This window comes from Ursus arctos, unplaced genomic scaffold, assembly GCF_023065955.2.
Source record: "Ursus arctos isolate Adak ecotype North America unplaced genomic scaffold, UrsArc2.0 scaffold_3, whole genome shotgun sequence".
NCBI lineage: Eukaryota > Metazoa > Chordata > Mammalia > Carnivora > Ursidae > Ursus > Ursus arctos.
This window is the reverse complement of record NW_026622985.1, coordinates 59,613,769-59,634,109: the sequence shown is the minus strand read 5'-3', so window position 1 is coordinate 59,634,109 and position 20,341 is coordinate 59,613,769. Positions and strand designations below refer to the sequence as shown.

At 39.1% G+C, this 20,341-nt stretch overlaps 1 protein-coding gene across 4 annotated transcripts in view; it reads right to left on the bottom strand.

Moving 5' to 3' along the window:
- The window catches only part of AVL9 (AVL9 cell migration associated), a 68,432-nt gene that overhangs the window by 11,693 nt on the left and 36,398 nt on the right, over positions 1-20,341 (bottom strand). For 2 of the 4 annotated variants that reach the window (XR_008956358.1, XM_026508842.4), the window contains exons 9-15: positions 18,769-18,838; positions 17,701-18,239; positions 9,666-9,800; positions 8,306-8,525; positions 5,990-6,107; positions 2,663-2,716; positions 2,095-2,183 (exon numbers count right to left, since the gene is read on the bottom strand). Coding sequence is in view for 3 of the 4 variants with exons in the window: in XM_026508842.4 (XP_026364627.1) it covers positions 2,095-2,183; positions 2,663-2,716; positions 5,990-6,107; positions 8,306-8,525; positions 9,666-9,800; positions 17,701-18,239; positions 18,769-18,838 (1,225 nt within the window). In the remaining variant the exon portion in view is untranslated. The remainder of the gene's footprint in view (positions 1-2,094; positions 2,184-2,662; positions 2,717-5,989; positions 6,108-8,305; positions 8,526-9,665; positions 9,801-17,700; positions 18,240-18,768; positions 18,839-20,341) is intronic. The other 2 variants (XM_057304304.1, XM_044387442.3) reach the window with 2 other exon arrangements.

Genomic DNA, 20,341 nt, shown 5'->3' with positions numbered 1-20,341 from the left:
TAAATTTCTAATTTCAAAACAATCCCTTTCTATGCGTGTGTCTAGAAGGAAACTGGGTAACTTCTGGGAAAAGAGCCTCTTCTCCTAACCATTCTGAAGGTGGTCAGCCGACTCTTCCCTTACCACCCACCATGCTCGGCCAGAAGTTCTCAGCACAGGCTGTGCGTCAGAATCACTTGGGAGAGCCGAGAAAGAATTATGGGCTCTCGGTAGCTTAAATCCAAGTTGATAACTGATAACCACCTACACAGGCAACAGTGGTTGGGCTACTTTCAGGAATTGTGCTTTTGTTATCTGAAACGATATTGCAGGAAATGAAGATGCCAACTGCTCTATCTGCCTCAGGTCGGTTTGGTTTTAAAAACCTTATCTCCAAAGTTGATGCTCAAGTGAAATTATTTAAGTTGAATCATATATTCCCACTATTCTTAGAGGGGGTGTGGAAGAGAACTGGCCTTAGAATGTAAATAGCAGCATCACTAAAAATGAAGTAACGACTGACATCATATAATTAAGGAGAATTTTTCTATTAAAAAATAAGGAGTCAAAAGCAGTTAATTGCATAATATTGTATGGAAGTAAGTGCTTACATATTAAATTCCATTCCCTGTAATAAAACGAACCCACTGCTGGGGCTATGTGCTCTACGTCTGTCTTCTAAAGGGACTGGTCTGAAGAGTACATATGCAGTTCGCTCACCCTGTCTCTCTCTCTAGGTACACAGAATCTTAGAGCTTGGAGGCCTGCACAGAGATCCCTGAGGTCCAGAGCTTTTGAATTGTGTTCGGTAAGGGTTAGTCAACCTTTCGCAGAAGTTAAGGAAGGAGATGGCTCCTATTTTCACATATTGATACGACAAAGCAAATGTGGCAAAATGTAAATAATTGGCGAATCTGAGATAATTGGGAGTTCCTTGCACACTGTTGCACCATTTAAGTTTGAAATTATGTAAAAAAAAAAAAGTTAAAAATACAGAAAAGGAATGAGACTTTTTTTTTTTTTTAATGGATATGGAATGAACTTCAAAGTACTTTAACTGAAGAAAGCTACGTGCAGAAGAATGTATACAACAGCATGATACCATTTGTCTGGCTTAGGTTCTCAGGGTAATACTGGCCGCATTGAAAGAACTGGGGAGGGATGCCTGAGTGGCTCAGCAGGTTAAGCAGCTGCCTTCCGGCTCAGGTCATGATCCTAAGGTCCTGGGATCGAGTCCCACATAGGGCTCCTTGCCTAGTGCGGAACCTGCTTCTCCCTCTGCTTGTGCTTACACACTCTCTCTCTCTCTCTGATAAATAAACAAAGAAACGAACTGGGGAGGGTTACACCTCATCCACTACTCTCTGAAAGAGTTTGTATAAAACTGGAATTATTCCTTAAATATTTGATATAATTCATAAGTGAAGCCATCTTGGCCTGGATTAAATTAGAAACCTGTGGCATAATTTTTAATTTAATTAATAGATATAGGGCTATTTAAATTTTCGATTACTTATTGCATCAGTTTTGGCAATTTGAGTCTTTCAGACAACTGGCATATTTCATCTAAATTGTCAAAAAACTGGCATAAAGTTATTCGCAATATTCCCTATAACCCTTTTAATTTCTGTAAGATCTATAGTGATGTCCCCTCTTCCATTCCCAAAACTGGTAATTTGTATCTTATTAAGTCTATAAAGGTTTTATTGATATTGTTACTCTTTTAAAATATGACCTGTTGGTTTCACGGATTTCCTTTATTTTACGGTAATACCTTAGAAGACAGCACTCCTAATGCCTACTTTATTATGGTGCTCTACTACTTCTAAAAAAAACTACAGGCAGCTTAGGACATGCTAAATCCTTGTAACAGAGGAGTGAACACATCAGAAAATTGTCTCTCTCCATCAGGTGTGGCAAAATTTGCTGAACTTTATCTGATGTCATAAGAATTTTCATGAATAAGGTGAAAACAAAACCTTTGTATTCAACCATCTTGTATTCTTATATGATACACAGATCTCTACAACTTTATGATTTTATCAATGACACACTGAGTACAGAGTAGAGATGTGTTATGATTCTAATCTGTTTCTGGCTAACGGCATGTCTTACCAACAGCTTTTCCTGTTTGTACAACATTTCGGCTGGTTGTGACCATGACGTTTCCAATTTTTTTGCCACGTTCACTGTTTTGAACAGAGCTGAGTAAAGCAAAGAAGTTTTAAGTACATTACAAAAATTCACACATACCACACCCTATAACCCCCCCAATAGAATTATTGAGAAAAGAAGCCAAATTATTTGTCATGCACCAATTAATTTAGTAACCTTTTTAAGCATGTGAACTTTCAGAAAATACTAAAATAACATGCAGACGAGCCAAAAAAAGGCCAGAAGGATGCATGGTTAGTTCTCCCTACAGTTATGATTTGCTAAAGTTACTCCACCAGAATAAAAATGGCAAATTCTGTTATTAGTTCACACCATTCTCTATGAAACAGCAGTGTTTTCACTCTGAAACATACACACTGCTGAGCTGGAGAATGTTATGCACATATTTGGTTACTATTTGAAGCACAAGTCTATCAAGTGGAGAAAAACAATTCCTAATTAGCAATGAAACACATGGCATAAACTCAGACACAAAAATTTTCCTCGTTTTTTTCCTCTAAATACTCACTGTGAGAATCTTAACTTCATGTCTGACACTGAGTACTGGCCTTGGAAAGGATGACTGTAAAACAAAGTTTGAGACTATTAGACTGTGAGTATTTTACCAATAAAGCCGCAAAACAGTGCTGTCACAAGGAAGTATCAGTAAACCTTGCAGGGGTGACTCAGCTGGGTGGGGGTGTTCTGCACATGACAGCAGGAAACAGGGCTTTGAGCGGAGATCTTTACTTACAGTCTTGGGAGCTTCTTTGAGCTTATTTCTTCCCATGTAAAATACGTGTTTTTCTTCTTGGAGTGGAGGGTGAGAAAGAGGTTTGTGTTAATGCTACGCTAATGTTCTGATTATTTGGTCTGGGGCTGGGCTTAAGCATCAATGATTTTAAAAAGCTTCCCAGGATAGTCAGGGTTAGTCATTCACTTAGGCCATGGCCATGGACTGTACCTTGATTCTGCTTATAAATGCATGCTACTGGTCATCTGAAGATCTATGTACACCAGTAAAATCTGTACTTTCTATTTGAAAAGCAACTCAAAATGCAGGGCTTAAAAATGTACAAAAGGGAAGAAGCATAAGTGTGCGTATATATATAAAAACAGGAAACTTGACGAAACCTGTACTATAAAAGGAGTCATTAAATATCGACATTCTTATTTCACCCTGAGAGGTCTCTCTCAATGTCTAACAAAAAAAGTGACTCTAATGAAATCCATAGCTACTTATAAAAACATTAAAATGCTATTTATGGCTTCTCAAAAGACAACAAATCTCCTTACTGGCCATATTAAGTGTATGTAATAACTTTACTTTTCCTGGATTCCTGAATCATAGGCTGATAGAACTGAGAGTACTTAATCATTCTTCATATTCCTGGAAAGTCCCCGTTTAAAGGATGACGCGTACCTGCTGTTTACTAAGGGAAGTTAGAGGACTGCCTTCTCTCCTCTTTTGGAGCTCGAGAAGGGGTTTCATAGATCTCAAAACTTACAATTAGTTTAGAATATGTCTAAGTTATATCCCGATAACAACTGAAGACTATCATTTTTTGTTTTTAATTTGGTGAAAATAATGAAAAACTGCTATTATATCTGTGTAATTTCCCTACCTATGTATTTCAAGTCTGTCTTCAGCTTTCTCCTCAATCTAAATAACCCCAATTTATTTACACATTTTTAAAAGTACGGTTTTACACAATCCTTTAAAACCCATTCCAGCTAAGCCTCTTGTGGACCGGTATTAAAATCTACACAGCGGCTTCAAGTTAAAGGCACCACAGCAGATGCAGAGACCGGATGAAGATCTGACCAGGTTATCAGTGCAGAGCGCTGGGGGAAGAGACCGGATGGCCCTGCAGGCCACACCGCAGATGGTTGAGGTGGACCCTCACTCCCCACCCCCGCCCCCACTGCATCACCACAGTGAGGGCCACCAGGCAAGCAAACTCACATCTGTTTTCCTTCATCACTCTTTAAAACACAGACCTTGTGGTTAGCGAGCGAGAATACTCTGAACTCTTAGCTCTTTCATTTAATACTATTAAGATGTTTTTGCCTTTTAATTCTGTTTTTACCGCATTCAAATGCCAATAGAGGTTTCTGCTATAGCCCAGTGTGATGATTAAATTCACCAAAATTGTTGCTGAACCCAGTCATTTTCTTGATAGATGATATAAAGTTTAACAGACATGTTCTTTAAAACCCTGCTATACTTCATCCTTGTAGATGCTTCCCCAAGTTACTGTGACATAAATATCTGGATTCTGTGTGTGGGGGGAGAGAGACGGAATATTCTTTATAGCACTGCTTAAATCACATCCCCAGTCTAGCTAAGTTAAGCCCTGCTCCCGAATAACACAGCAGTCAGCACAAAGCTGGTTTTTGTCCGACTCTCACCAAAAAGTATAAGTTTAAAATACAAATGAAAACATTCAGTGTATACCTGTATCATTAAGAAAAATCATTTTATTTATTTATTATTTTTTTTTTAAAGATTTTATTTATTTATTCGACAGAGATAGAGACAGCCAGCGAGAGAGGGAACACAAGCAGGGGGAGTGGGAGAGGAAGAAGCAGGCTCCTAGCGGAGGAGCCTGATGTGGGGCTCGATCCCATAACACCGGGATCACGCCCTGAGCCGAAGGCAGACGCTTAACCGCTGTGCCACCCAGGCGCCCCAAGAAAAATCATTTTAATCATTTAATTTAGAAAATAAGTCTCTAGGACGTACAGGAGTTCCCCCTTATCTTTGGAGGACACATTCTGAGACACCCAATGGATGCCTGAAACCACAGACAGTACCGAGTCCTACATAATATACTATGATTTTCCTATATATTCGTACCTACGATAAAGTTTAGTTTATAAATTAGGCACAGCAAGAGATTAACAATAACTAATAATAAAATACAATTATAGCAATACACTGTAATAAAAGTTATGTGAATGTAGTGTTTCTCTTTCTCACTCTCTGAAAACATCTTACTGCACTGTACTCACTCTTCCTCTTTTTGTGAGGACGCGGGATGGGAGAACGCCTAGTGATGAGATGAAGGGAGGTGACGGACATTAAGGATTGTGATGTAGCATTAGGTTACTACTGACCTGATGACACATCACAAAAAGGATCATTTGCTTCAGGATTGCAGCTGACCCCAAGGAACTGAAACCGCGGGGCGGGGGGGGAGGGTACTACGTACACATTCTATCAATGGAGAGATCTCCTTAGATTCTACTCTGTTCCATCCACACAAGACAGCATTGCTTCATAACGGCCCCACTTCACAGCAAGTTTAAACGCCTTTTATGCCTACACGGATGAAGTCTGTCAACATTCAGTATTGTGACAGGTATTACATTTTGCTGGATTTTAGAATCTGAGTTGGAAACTAGGTTTGACCACACATCTAGGAGTTCAAATATCAACTTTAGTTGTTTCACCCTTCACATTTTAAAATAACCTCTCAGTTTCAACCAGTGGTATTTCCTTCAAGGTTTCTATCATGTTTGGCCATTCTGCTAAAGTACAGATCCAGGGAAAGGGAGAGAACTATCATGTACTGAGCATCGCCATGTGCCAGACTTCCTCTTCTGAATTATGCCAAGAGCTGGGAGAAATGTTAATCCTTCCAAAAATGTCTTGAGCTTTTTGTATAAGAAGTAAGAATAGGGAAGCAGTTTTCAGCTGCTTCTCTGTATTTGGGATTTTATAATCTACTTAAGGAGATTTTTGGAGATATTCATGTTGTCATCAAAGTTAAGATACGATCTTCTTTCTATTGGGGCATACTTAGTAAATCAACCATGTTAGGTACTCTCAACCCTCAGAGGGTGTGCTTACTTCGGATTTATTTCTGCAAGTGCCGGATGCTTGTTGCTGCTCCACACCCTGTAGTTGTGAGTACTCTTCCAGGCTGTAACGAAGGTTGTCCCATAGTCCGATAAGATCTTTTCATTATCTGTCAAGTAAATATTTGAAAGTTGAGCTGGACTGTAGCCAGTCAGGGATGTGAAGATTCATAACCAAAACGGGTAAAGGAACGGCTTTATCCTCCCCGCCCCCATGCTTTTTGGGGGAAGATAGCCTACCAGATATCAGGAAACTTGGGTCTAGTTCCAGAAATCCTGTTAAGAAGCTATGTGGCCTTTGGCAAGTCACTTAATCACTCAGAACATCATTTTCCTAACCAGAAAATAAGAGGGTTGAGCCAGATATATTCTAAGGTTCCTTACAATTCCAAAATATTTCCATGTTCTCCTTACCAAGATTAGGAGGCATAGTATTATTTATTAAACAAACACTGTAGACTGTGCAGTGAGTAAATGTATTGACGTATATACAATACAGAGTAGGCAATTAGAGCACCATTCTATCTTTTCACAAACTTTACAGTTCTATGAAAAAAATCAAAATGAATACATGAATTGGTTCTTTTAGTCGCTGTTTTTTCTTCTTTGGCCTTCATCTCACTATTTGGTGAAACTCACTGTTTACTCTCCGGGCATTTCACTATCAAAATACTTAAATAACAAAGGAATTTTCATATTTAATGTTGAAAACTTTGGCTTTTTCATTATCATGGGGAAGATCTAATGCAGAGCATTTCTTCTGCTTGGAAGAACAGAAAAGTTCTGGAGAACAGATTCAAATGGCTTTTGCTTCATATACTAATTGTAAGTTGCTTGAAGGTGAAACAGGACTTTTGTTGCTGGGAAAGGAAGAAGACACACATGGCCCAAATGCAACATAAGGAACTTCTTTTAAGAATGTATTCCTCGAACAGCTCCCAGGCTGAATCTCCTTTGGAACAGCAGCATGGGCCTGAGTCAGATTATCTGAGTTTGAATCACAGCTCAGCCTCGACCAGAGGGATGAGCAAGCTTTTTAACCTTTCCGTGACTCAGTGCCTCTCCTGTAAAATGAAGAGGACATGGTCTCTACCTCCAGAATTGTTGTGAAGATGAAATGAGTTAGTAGAAATAAAGTGCTCAAAACAAAACAGGTCCCTGCATGTATGTTCAAAAACAAAAAAACAAAAAAGCCTAGTTACTATTACTATTTGGCATTTACACCTACCTAGGCAAATACGTTTAAAAAGTAAATTACTCATGAAACTAACATGACTGGTGGAGACTGGGGTTTTCTTCCTAGATTATTGAAAGATCCTCACCTGTTACATCTGTACAAGAGGTTATATTAACAAATAAGGACTTGCTCAGAGCTTTCCTTTACAAATGAAGCACATACCCACAGCCTCGGTTTCAAACGCCACACACACTTCACGAAGAACTAACCTGGAAGGTGGCAGTACTGAAAGGAGAAAGCGAATGCACTTACTGCTACCGTGGAACTACGTACTTATAAATGGCTAAGATGGTAAATTTTAGGTTATGTGTATTTCACCTCATTTTTAATAACTTCCCCCAAACAGTGGTAGAGATAATTGAAAAAAAGGAAAAACAAAAGCTCAACACTTTTAACAACAACATCAACCTACTAAGTATTTGCTACATGTCCACAGTGGTGGGCAACCACGTGCAAAAACTTACTGTAGAGCTTCATTTTCTCTTTTTATAGATTTCCTTCCCTATGCGGAATGAAATGACTTTAATACACAAGTGAGTCTATCTTTACCTGCTCTATTTTAACCACTTAATAGGAATAGTATTTCTTAGAATGGAAAATGTGAAGGTTTAATCACTCAGAATGTGATTTCCAGTGATTTCTATCTTTCCTATTTCTTTTCTCCCTTTACGTATCTGAAAAACATGTAACAAGTGTTTATACATAGCTCCCATATACTGACACATCCTTCCTTCCACATGGTCCTTGGGAACACTAAGCAGCCATGTGAAAGTGACCTGAATTTACTGTCTCGATAGTTTTTCTTTGTAATAGAAACATAAACATAAGTTTCAGAAAACATTTGGAATGGGATCCATTTTTATAAAAGGATCACCACAGATACCACAAAACTAAAATCCAAAACATATACATAGAAAAAGGTCTGGAAGGATATAAAGTACTCAAAATGCTAAGAGCAGTTACCTCAGTATGAGAGAGTTAACAGATAATTTTATAATGAAAATGTCCTTCTCATGCAATTTAAAACCTCATAAAGATTACAAAAGGAAAAAGCGGCTGTGTGCCCCTTACCTAACTGCAGTGTGGCAGCCAGCAACGCGTGGATGTAGACTGCAAACTGGGCTCGGATCCATTCATCACCTCCCTCCCAGCCTGTGCCATCCAGGAAGACATCATCCCGGTTCTCCGTCACATGCCTCACTAGGTAATCTGCGAACCTGAGGTCTGCAGTGGTTGGGTTAAGCAGCTTCCTGAGTTCTGGATCATGGATCTGGATCAGAGCTTCTTCTACCTAGAGGGTACCCAGGTACAAGTCAGAGTCTGGGCATTCACGCAGACATCCATGCCACACTTTAAAGAGTAATTACTGGGAAGTTGAAGCTGGAAATAAAAAATATGAATAACAGCATTCTCAAAAAGTGAGGCTAAGAAAGAGACAGGTTTTTACACTGAAGTATTTTTTCTTTATTTAAAAAACCCTCATTTTGTTTTTAGAAAATATATGTGTAAATATTTAATTTTGAATTATAAAAGTAACTCTTGTTGATTGTAACTATCTTGGAAAACAGAAAGGTATAGGAAAAATCACCTTTGTCACACGCCAGAAATGAATACAATTAGTAAGTATAATTCCTAAAAATTCTTGATACACAAATACTTTGGAATATTTTTATTATGTAATATTTGATATACAAAGAGAGATATGTAACCTATAGGTTAGTTTTGAAGTAATATACACATACCTATGAACCCACCAACCAACTTTAGAACTAGAATATAAACAGTAATGTTGAGGCAACTCTGTGGTCCCTCCATCTGTATCCTCTGCCTTGGAAGGTATGGATCTATTTTAATACCTCAAAATTGGGATCCCAGATTTTCATTTATTATACTATAAACATTTCCCCATAAGGGATGTTTTGGTACTATCAATTAGAAACTATAAAAACCTAGGGTGGGTGAAATTTCCGTTTTGTTTTTTTTGTTTAATTTCTTCAACTGTAAAACTAAACACGATTTAAGTTTCTCACATGTTGATGTCAAATATTTATCTGTAGCTCCTTCCTCCTGATATCAGGAGCATATTAAGTAGGCTAGAAGTATTAAAATACTTAAACGATAAACACATTTTAATTATGAGATCGTAGTAGGACCAGACTGTCTGGCTTGCAACCTGGCTCACCCACCTGCTAGCTGTTTGATCTCTCTGCGCCTTAGCTTCCGCACGTGTAAGACAAGAACAGGAACAGCAACGATGCCTACCTCACAGGCTGTCAGAATTAGATCAACTAATATACCTAAGGTGCACAGAATGCCCGGCACAGGAATTTGTACCTTTATTAGTGTTATTCCTACACTGTCAGAATTCCAGTTAAGAAAGAAAAAACAGGGAGCAGCAGCGTCAAGGACACGTGCTCATACATCAGCCCACCTCCACAATGGCATCACTGAGGTGCTTCTGCTGGCGGAAAAGGATGTTAGTAGCCCCAGCAACGAATCCACGGACGGTGACATCCGAGAGAAGGTGATGCTGCTGCAACGCCATATAAGGCAAACACAGATATCCCTACGAATCACAAGAGTGAGAGACAACATCAGAAAAGTAACGGCAGAGCCACCCCTCTCTCCAAGCCTAGAGAGCTAAGTAGGAAAGGAAACGTCCGAACCTTGCCCACTGCCGAGCCATCTCTAACACAGTCGATCTCTGACTCACTACAGTATTATTCCAGGGGAACCGCAGGTGTTGACGGCACTGAGTCCAGTTAACTGCTCCCCTTTTCCATGAGTGGCGATCAAACATGAAAATTGTCTTACTTGATCATTTTGTTCTCAGTTCAGCTTAAAAGCTTTCACAGTAACTAAGGAACTGGACTTTTTCATTTGGGAAATGACATTTTAAGCCCATGAAATAGTATGCTATTTAGTAGAAAGCGGTTAGTTTTTCCAGAAAAATGTGAAAACACATAACTACCAACATACTGTTATAAGAACAGCAGAGCACTGCATGGCATTTGTTTTACTGCCCTGTTGTTAAAAATCATACAAAAATATTTCAAGACATTTGCTATTAAATGTTTAAGGCCAAAAAAAGAGAGAGAGAGAGAGAGAGAGAGAGAGAGAGAGACACCAGGAATAGCTGTATATTTAATTAACTTCTATTTGAACTGTATTTGAAAATACTGCCCTGAAAATTAGAGTTGAATTGCCAAACCACACCAGCAATTAAGTGTACAAAAAGCAGCATATTTCCTGAGAATAAAGGTGTTAACACTTCAATGATGCAATGAAGGAGGATATGGCACTTCTGCTGGAAGATTCTAAATCAAGACAGATTTCCAATAAGTGGCACAACTTGTATATGCAGCCAGGAGGGCACACTTGTTGAACCCCTCAGCTTGTTTTCAATCTCAAGTCCTGTGACAATTTTATTTTTTCACTTATCACCACTTAAAAAAACCCCACTGAACCAGACAGAGTTCTCTGGATGATGTGTTATTTATAGCACAAGACAAATCTCTGTGAGTGCAGGAGACATCTCTTGCTACTTCACGTTCTTCACTGCACCCTAGAACACGCACTGTACCTGACAGGTGGTTGTTAAATACTTAATATGGGAGAGAGGACTTACGAAAGTTGGAGTACAGGTCCAGTAGCCTGGTTTTCTTCTTTTTCTTGACAGTATCTTTCTCTGTTCAATAAAACGCTAACCAACAGAGGCAGCAAAAATAAAGCCGTGTCTGTGCCTTAGAGATACTTAGTACAGTGCTTCTCAACCCAAGACCCTCTTGGGACTAAAGGCTGAAAGGACTCCCGCTCCTCACTCAGGATCACTCAGCTGGTTTAAGGCTCAGGGTTCATGCCTTACTTTGAGATCTATATTTTTCGCGACAATAGACTGCCTCTGCCCCCCAAGTACCTATTTCTAAACATAAACATAATACTATCGAATGTTCTTTATATAAACAGCATGAAAACTTTGAAGTACGCTTTTAAAAATCAACAAACTTTTTAAAAATATAAAAAATTACATTCCCTAAAAAACTATACATATGCTCTTTGACCAGCATTCTACTTCTGATAATTTACCCAGGTACACCTTCTCATGTCTGGATTTGTAAAGAGTTATTTATTGCGGCATTGTTTATCATAGCAAAAGACTGGAATCCTAACTATTCATGAGCCGGGAACTGAATAAATCGCTCATCTGCACAATGGAACATGTGGCAGTGATAAAGAGGGATGAAATTCATTTCCAAGGAATATTTGCTAAGCTCAGTTAGTAAAGCATCTGCCTTCAGGTCAGGTCATAATCCCAGCATCCTGGGATCGAGCCCCGAGTTGGGCTCCTTGCTCAGCAGGGAGCCTGGTTCTTCCTCTGCCTGCTGCTCCCCCTGCTTGTGCTCTTGCTCTCTGGCAAATAAATAAAATCTTAAAAAAAAAAAAAAAAAAAAAAAGTGGGGAATAGTTTACTACCATTTGTGTATAAAAGGAGGGGGAAAATATCTACACATTTGTGTATGTATAAAATACCCCCAGAGAAAAACAGAAGACACTGATAATGCTGGTTACCACTGAAAGAGAGGGTGCCTGAGTAGCAGGGGATGGAATGAGAGGGAGCCCTTTGTTTTGTTTTGAAGATTTTTGTCAGAGAGAGACAGAGAGAGAGAGAGAGAGAGAGAGAGAGAGACGCTTAACTGACTGAGCCACCCAGGCGTCCATCCCTAGAGGGAGATTTTTTATAGATACTTTAGAATCTTTTGAATATTGAGCCATGTGAAAGTATTATATATTTATAAAATTAAGAGAGTTCAAAATGGCCTTAAAATTGTGTCACTTTTTAAAAAAATTGTAGTATATATACATATTTTAAAGATTTTTATGTATTCATTTGAGAGAGAGAGAGAGCATGAGCAGGGGGGAGGGGGAGAAGGAGAAGCAGACTCCATGCTGACCAGGGAGCCCAATGTGGGGCTTGATCCCAGGACACCTGTGCTGAAGGCAGACACCCTAACTGACTCAGCCACCCAGGTGCCTTTTAATGATGATCTATTTTTCCTAAATCTTTTAAAGTTCCCTATTGTATGGTAGCAACAAAAGCCCAGGTCCTTTCACATAAAACAGCCTCCATACCCAAGCCCACTTCTGACTTTTCACTTTCCTAGGGTACTTAAATTTCCATATTTGGAGCTGTAGTATATAATGGTAAAAAAAAAAAAAAAAAAAAAAAAACCAAAAAAACGCCTGAAACAGTATTTGCACACCCATGTTCAAAGCAGCAGCACTCACAATAGCCAAAGAGTGGAAGCAACCCAAATGTCCATTGACAGATGAATGGATAAACAAAGTGTGATAATACACACACACCAGAATATTATCTGGCCTTGAAAAGGATGGAAATGGTGACATATGTTACAGCACGGATGAACCTTGAGAACATTAAGTTGAACAGGCCAGTCACAAAAAGATTAATATTGTATGATTCCACTTAAAAAAGTGTTCAGAGTAGTTAAATTCATAGAAACAGAAAGGATTGTTGCCAGGGGTCGGGGGAATGGGGAGTTATTGTTTAATGGGTAGAGAGTTTCAGTTCAAGATGAGAAACTTCTGGAGATCTATAGCACACTGATGTGAACATTAACACTACTAAACTGTGCCCTTAAAAATGGTAAACAGGGCGGGGTGCCTGGGTGGCTCAGTCGGTTAAAGGGCTGACTCCATTTCGGTTCAGGTCATGATCACAGGGTCATGAGATGGAGCTTTGCATCTGGTTATGCACTGGGCATGGAGCCTGCTTAAGATTCTCTCTCCCTCTACCCCTTTCCCCCTTTAAAAAAATGGTAAACACGGTAAATTTGATACACACACACCTTTTTTTTTTTTTTAAACCGCAACTAAAAAACAAAAAACCCACACCTCGGATTGGTAAATCTAGCAAAACTGTCATGATCTGATCTGCTAAAGAGCTGCAAAAGCACAGTGTTGCTTTTCTCTTGTGACCTGGAAAGGGCTACAGTGCGATCAGGACCGGATGCCACTTTCTCACCTCTCCTCTGGTCAGGGATGATAAACATGTTCATGGAATGGAAGCCTCCCTGTTACAGGGATGTCCCTTCTCTCCACAAGTTATCTAGAGTTTAAAGGTAATCCCTATCAAAATCTCAACCTGTGTGAGAACTTAAATTGATCCTAAAATTGATGTGGAAACGAAAAGGGCTAAGACATGCTTAAAGATCAAGAACAAGAGGCAAAGCCTTTTTTCTGCCTCATAGGATATGCATACGGGGGGGGGGGGGGGAACTGCCCCAAGGATGGACAAATATACCAACGAAACAACAAGAGAGAGTCCAGAAAGACTCCCTCCTCAAACATACACAGAGATTAAATTCAGTTAATAAAAACCAAACTGTGAAAGCCAAAACTATATAGCTTTAAAAGATAACCTAGGACCTCGACGTGGGGAGGGGGGGGGACTGCTTAAATAAGACCTCCAAGGCACTAACCATAGAGTAAAAAATGATAGAAAAGGTATTTAGAGTATATGAAGTCCCACAAATCAGTGACAAGGAGGACAATCCAGAAGTTTTGAACAAATACCACACAAAAGGGATCAAAATGGTTAACAAGACTATGGAAAGATGTTCAAGCTCAACAATAATTATTGAAAAAAATACAAACCAAGAGCCACAAGATACTATTAGAATGGCTTTTAAATATTAAAAAATATGACAATATCAAGGGTTGGTGAGAATGCAGAGCAGCTGGGAACTCATACCCTGTTATAGGAATGGTGGAAACTGTCAGAACCACTTCAGTAAACAACTGAGAATTCTAGTTGAGTTGAAGGCACCCATTCCACATGATCCAGTATTCCTGCTTTTAGGTACTGACTGCTATAGAAACTCTGGCATGTGTCTAGCAAGACTCCTGAAAAACAATTTCATAGCAGCATTATCTGTACAGCCAGAAATTGGCAACAATGCAGACGTCCATCCACATAATTGATAAACTGCACAACAGCTGAAAATGGAAAATTACATAAGAATAATAATACACAGTATCATGCAAAAACATGAATGAAACTAAAAACAATGCCAAGAGAAAAAAATTATGATTCCATTTAAATAAGATTCATGAACATGCACCTGTAACTTTTTGGTTAGCCAATCAAGGTATCTATCTGTAGATAACCTAAATTTGAAAATGAAGCAAACCAAATATAAACTCAGAAGCAATATTTAAATGAGATTAATACATGTGGCAGATAAAGAAGTCTGGTTTCTAACTACATATATTTTTAACTTTTTCATAGATTTGTTTTACTGAAAAAGTTACAAACTGAAATTAGGGCTTTTATATTAAGTAATCTTCTGATAGAGGAAATTATATATTTAAAACACTGAAGGTACCAGATATATGTAATTAAAAAGAACAAAAACAAAACAAAACAAAAAAAAAACAAGGGGCGCCTGGGTGGCTCAGTTATTGTGTCTGCTTTCAGCTCTGGTCATGATCCCAGGGTCCTGGGATTGAGCCCTGCATTGGGCTCTCTGCTCAGCAGGAAGCCTATTTCTCCCTCTCCCACTCCCCCTGCTTGTGTTCCCTCTCTCGCTATGTCTCTCTCTGTCAAATAAATAAAATCTTAAAAAAACAAAAGCAAAAACAACCAACCAAACCAAAGAAAAAAAACACCAAAAAACCCCACAAAAAACTGAGGCACCTTGGTGGCTCAGTAGGTTGAGCTTCTGACTCTCGGTTTTGGCTCAAGTCATGATCTCAGGGTCAAGGGTTTGAGTCCTACATGGGGCTCCACACTCAGTGCGGAGTCTGCCTGAGATTCCCTCCCCCCTTCTGCTCCTCACCCACCCCCTCCACTTGTACTCTTGTTCTCTTAAAATAAGTAAAATCTTTAAAAACAAAAACCAAAACTAAGAAGCTAATCTTTTTTTTTAAAAAGTAAAAAACTCAAAAATAATTTTTTTAGTGATTGCCTAAAATCATCTTCCCTATCCCTCACATACTAAAAATAAAAATCCTTTTTATTCAGAGTTACTACAATTGAGGTGACTTTTCATCAGAGTTCCATTAATGGTAAGATCCGACTAATTTTTACCAAATAATAAATACTGCCTCTTAACTGGAAGAGAGGAGGCAGAAGCGGACTCATGAGACTAAAACAAGTGGGAACCTTAACTCCCAGGGCTCTAGGCCTTCTGGCCGGTCCTACTGTAACTGCTTTGCTCCAGAGTGTAGCCAGTTCCAGGACTCTTTCAGTAGTAAGCCAGGGAAGATTTAAAATCAGGGAAAGACATAAGGAAAGCTCTCAGGATTCTTTCACATCTGAAAATAGCTACCCCAACTCCTCTTTAGCTTTTTTTCCATTTCCCTCATTCTCCACCATTTCTCTGGTTTTAAAGTGGTATAGTCCAGCAGATCACACATATCACATAGGAGAGTTTTCTAATTTTCCTCCTCCTCTTTTGGTTCCCTTAGTTCCTTCCCTTCCCCTTATGGGCACTAGACCCAAAAGATGCCTCCAATCCCATCTCCTCTCCCCTCTGCACCCCAGTTTCTTCCCTACACTTCCTAAATCAGCTCTCAGGATAGGTTCAAGCATATTTTTGCATCTCGTATCTACAGTACTGACTCAGTAAGGCTCACTTCTAAAACTGACATGAAAGGCATCATCCTCCAGTAATTTCAAGTACTAGAGAGAAGACTGGAAAGCTGGACAGCTGGGGCATCTCTTCTAGACATAAACGTTTTATTATGTATAAATTTGTTTCTGTATATTCATACACTGAATCAGGGGACCAATCAGCTTATTATTCTCTTCAAGGCTCAATATTCTATATTCCCAGGATATTCTCCAAGCACGCCGTAGCTTCTCTCTGGCTTTTTAAAAAACTACTTTTAAGCTGTTTGGCTAACCTAATTTCTTCTGTATTAAGTCCTTTATGATCTTTAAGAGGAAAAAAAAAAGCCTAAAGACAATTCACTTTTAAGAATATTTCATTACGTCAATTATATTTCAATTAAAAAAAGAATATTTCATACTCCAAAGTTGCTGACATAAAAAGAACCAGCACTTGTATTTACAATTGTGACTGAATAACAAATTAGATTTTAATCAGCACATAATAAAACATAAAACCAAAAAGAAAAATATTTGATTTACCATAATGATGGTGTTAAGTCCATCATACATTCAGTAGTGGTATAATGCACACAAACAGAATATTCTGCCAAACATGGTTTATTGGCAGCCCACAAAATGTTTACATTGCTTTAATTCAGCAATCTCTCAGACAAAAAAAAAAATCCCTCCCCAGTTAATCGCCCTCTTAATATCGCCACATGATAAAAACTGCAGGGTGGATGGTAAAGCAGCCAAGAAAGGGCTTCAACAAGTATAGGTAGTCCTAACATCCACATGTGAGTTCAGAAAACCCATAACTAGTCGCTACTAACCAGCAGTTTGAGAGTCCTGAGTTTCCTCCCTAGGTTTCTAAATCCCAGTTTTAAGAAACTGTGCATTAGTTCGATCATAAAACAAATTAGATAATTTCAGAATCCCCCAGCAGGCCACAAAATGAACAAAGCATTCTCTGTTAACTATTCAACAATACTGACTTGGGGCAAATACTTACTAGTAAAGCTGGATAAACCCAGGAAGAATTTATCATAGAGGAAGAAATACATGTTCAAGTCAACACTACCCATATCTCTCTTTTCCACATAAAGTCCTACTTCATGCATAAAGGACAGTATTTAGAGAAAACCGTAAAACTTCGCTCTAGTTACCAGGAAGATGTATCTGTCTTTCATGGTAGACTGCAAGATCATGGATATAAAAATTTAGCATTTAGTATGGTACCTGGCATATGTGACACTAAGGTCACAGATAACTGGAGCACTATACGTTTCAGTATGTATTTTACAGTTTTCCAGGAAAATTTTCAGACCTGAAAGTATGTTCAACATTGCAAGTTAAATTCTAAAAGGGTTGTCAGGGGGCACCTGGGTGGCTCAGTCAGTTGAATGTCCAATTCTTGGTTTCAGCTCAGGCCACGACTTCATGGGTCATGAGACTGAGCCCCAAGTCGGGCTCCATGCTCAGTCCCCACTGCGTGAAGATTATCTCCTTCTGCCCCTCCCCTACACTCTCTCTCTCAGAAAAATAAATAAATCTTTAAAAAAAATAAAAGGGTGGTCAGATTCTTTAAGGGCCTTAATAAGGAACACCAGGGGCACCTGGGTGGCTCAGTTGGTTAAACATCCTATTCTTGATTTTGGCTCAGGTCACGATCTCAGGGTTGTGAGATCAAGCCCCACGATGAGCTCCTGGCTCAGTGTGAAGTCTGCTCGAGATTCTCCCTCCCTCCCCCCTCTGCCCTCCCCCCATTCGTGTGTGCACTCTCAAATAAATAAATATTAAAAAAAAAAAAAAAAAAAACACTAAACTTTACCTTTGTGAAGATGGCCAGGGGCATGCCATATTGGTCCTCTTCCAAACCGGAAATTAGGCCTGGTATCAGAACCATCTGGCCCGTATTAGCTTGAGGTTGTACAGTAATTGGAGGGCTGTCTGAGGGCATAGATTCCTTTGGAAATGAGTCTGTCTGTTCTGACCCCACCTGTTCCCTTTCTTTCAACGTGGGGTCCTCTAAGACGCTAGGATCCAAGGTCTCCCAGTCACTTTCTGAGGACTCTGGAGATGGGCGAGAAGGAGGTTTCAAATATTGACTGGTATCACTGGGTTCCTGTCCTTTGGTGCTGTCATCTTCTACTTGGAGCAACGGTTCTTCAGTCTTGATGCCAGCATCTCCTCCATGGCTTCCTGTCATGATTTTCTTAACAGTTCCTGAGTTGGCATTTGAAATGTCGGGAGCAGACATAGAAACGAAATCATCTGCAGGGGGATTACTTTCGTGAAGCCCAGCATCTTCAGACATACTCTTTCGGGGTCTGTACTGAGAACAGTCACTGAGACCATGTTCAATCATGCCTACAACATATAATATTGGAGAACAGCTTGGTTTACAATAAGGTGGGAAAAGAGTTGCATATTCCATTCTAAATAGTGGAACTCTCCTATTAAAATTTTAGTAAGTTATGCTTGCACACATTTTAATTAAAAAAAAAAAAGAAAAATCTCATACAAAAGAGAGAAACCCAATGACAAAAGAAAATCATGTTAAAATAGAAATGTTATCCCTAGCAAGTTTATCCTTAAAAAATTTTATCATTGAAAGTTCCAGTACAGGGGCGCCTGGGTGGCTCAGTCGTTGAGCGTCTGCCTTCGGCTCAGGGCATGATCCCGGCGTTCTGGGATGGAGCCCCACATCAGGCTCCACTGCTGAGAGCCTGCTTCTTCCTCTCCCACTCCCCCTGCCTGTGTTCCCTCTCTTGCTGGCTGTCTCTATCTCTGTCAAATAAATAAATAAAAGAAATCTTAAAAAAAAAAAAAAAAAAAAAGAAAGAAAGTTCCAGTACAAGTCAAACGAAAGAAAGAGTTGCTACTGTTACCCTCTTACCTGGAAAAAGGGATAATACAGTCATCAGGGCACCCACCAATTTATTCACTGGAGAAATATAAAAGAGAACCTGAAATGGATTAAATCAAAATTAAATTAGAAAATCCATGAGTCTACAACATTAAAAAAGGGGTGGGGGAGGTATAGAGAAGGAAAAATTCTTCTTTACATAAGAATAACAGCTAACATAGCATTAATGAAAGAATCAAAAAAAAAAAAAAAATCACCAAGCACCCACCATGATTCAGTTAAAAATTACCAATGGAAGCTAAAGTACTGTGAAAGGCTGCTGGGCAACAGGATATTCACATAGCTTCAAATTTATCATCCCACAGATTAGCTATTAGTTGCAAGGGGAAACACAAGTACCTCATTTTGAAGAAAACTGGGGTCTACCACTTTAATCAAATGATCAAGTTTCACATCACCAGTATTACTACAAAAAGTTATGGGCCTCTTGGTGTGATAACTGAGGACACACCTTAGAGTACTCTTGCCACAAAAGTTTAATCTGAAACTAGCCAAAAGAAAATAATCAGACTAATCTAAGCTTATAACTTGTTTGTGTTAAAAGCCAATGCTATGAAAAACAAAAAGAAAACCAAAACAAAACAAAACAAAAAAAAAAAAAAAAAAAAAAAGAGTAAGGTGGTAGAGCTGTTTGAGATTAAAGAGAACTACAAGGCAATACATGATCCTTGGTCCCCACAGTGAACGAAACAACCAATTTATAGGACATTATTATAATACCTGAGGAAATTTGAAAATGGGCTGCATTTCTTGAATGTGAAAATGGTATTTTGGTTATATGGGAATATACTGTTAGTCTTAAGAAATACATCCTGGGCACCTGGGTGGCTCAGTCGGTTAAGCATCTGCCTTTGGCTCAGGTCTTGATCCTGGGGTCCTGGGATGGAACCCCATGTCAGACTCCCTGCTCAGCGGGAAGCCTGCTTCTCCTCACTTGTTCTGGTCTCTCTTCTCTCTCTCAAATAAATAAATAAAATCTTAAAAAAAAAAGGAAAAAAGAAATATAGCCTAAAGTTTTTTATTTTTTTTAAGATTTTATTTATTTATTAGACAGAGAGAGACACAGCCAGCAAGAGAGGGAACACAAGCAGGGGGAGTGGGAGAAGAAGCAGCAGGCTACCAGCAGAGCAGGGAGCCTGATGAGGGGCTTGATCCCAGGACTCTGGGATCACGCCTTGGACCAAAGGCAGACACTTAATGACTGAGCCACCCAGGCGCCCCTACCCTAAAGTTTTTAGGGGTAAAGTACCATGACTTTAAAATTATTAGGATTCCAGGGGGGCGGGGGATGAACATATATAAAGCAGTATAATGCAAAAGTGGCAAAATGTTAATCTTCGATACAGATCAAGTGTGTAGAAGTTCATCATAGTATTCTATCAACTTTTCTGTAGGTTTGACATGTTTCAGAATAAAACGAGAAAAGAATCAGAACAGGATTAGATGTTTAAAAGCAACACCTGGTAATTATTAAATTAGTTGGGTAAAACAAGCAAAGATTTGCTTAGGTGAGTTTTTCTTTTCTTTTTTAAACAATTAAATC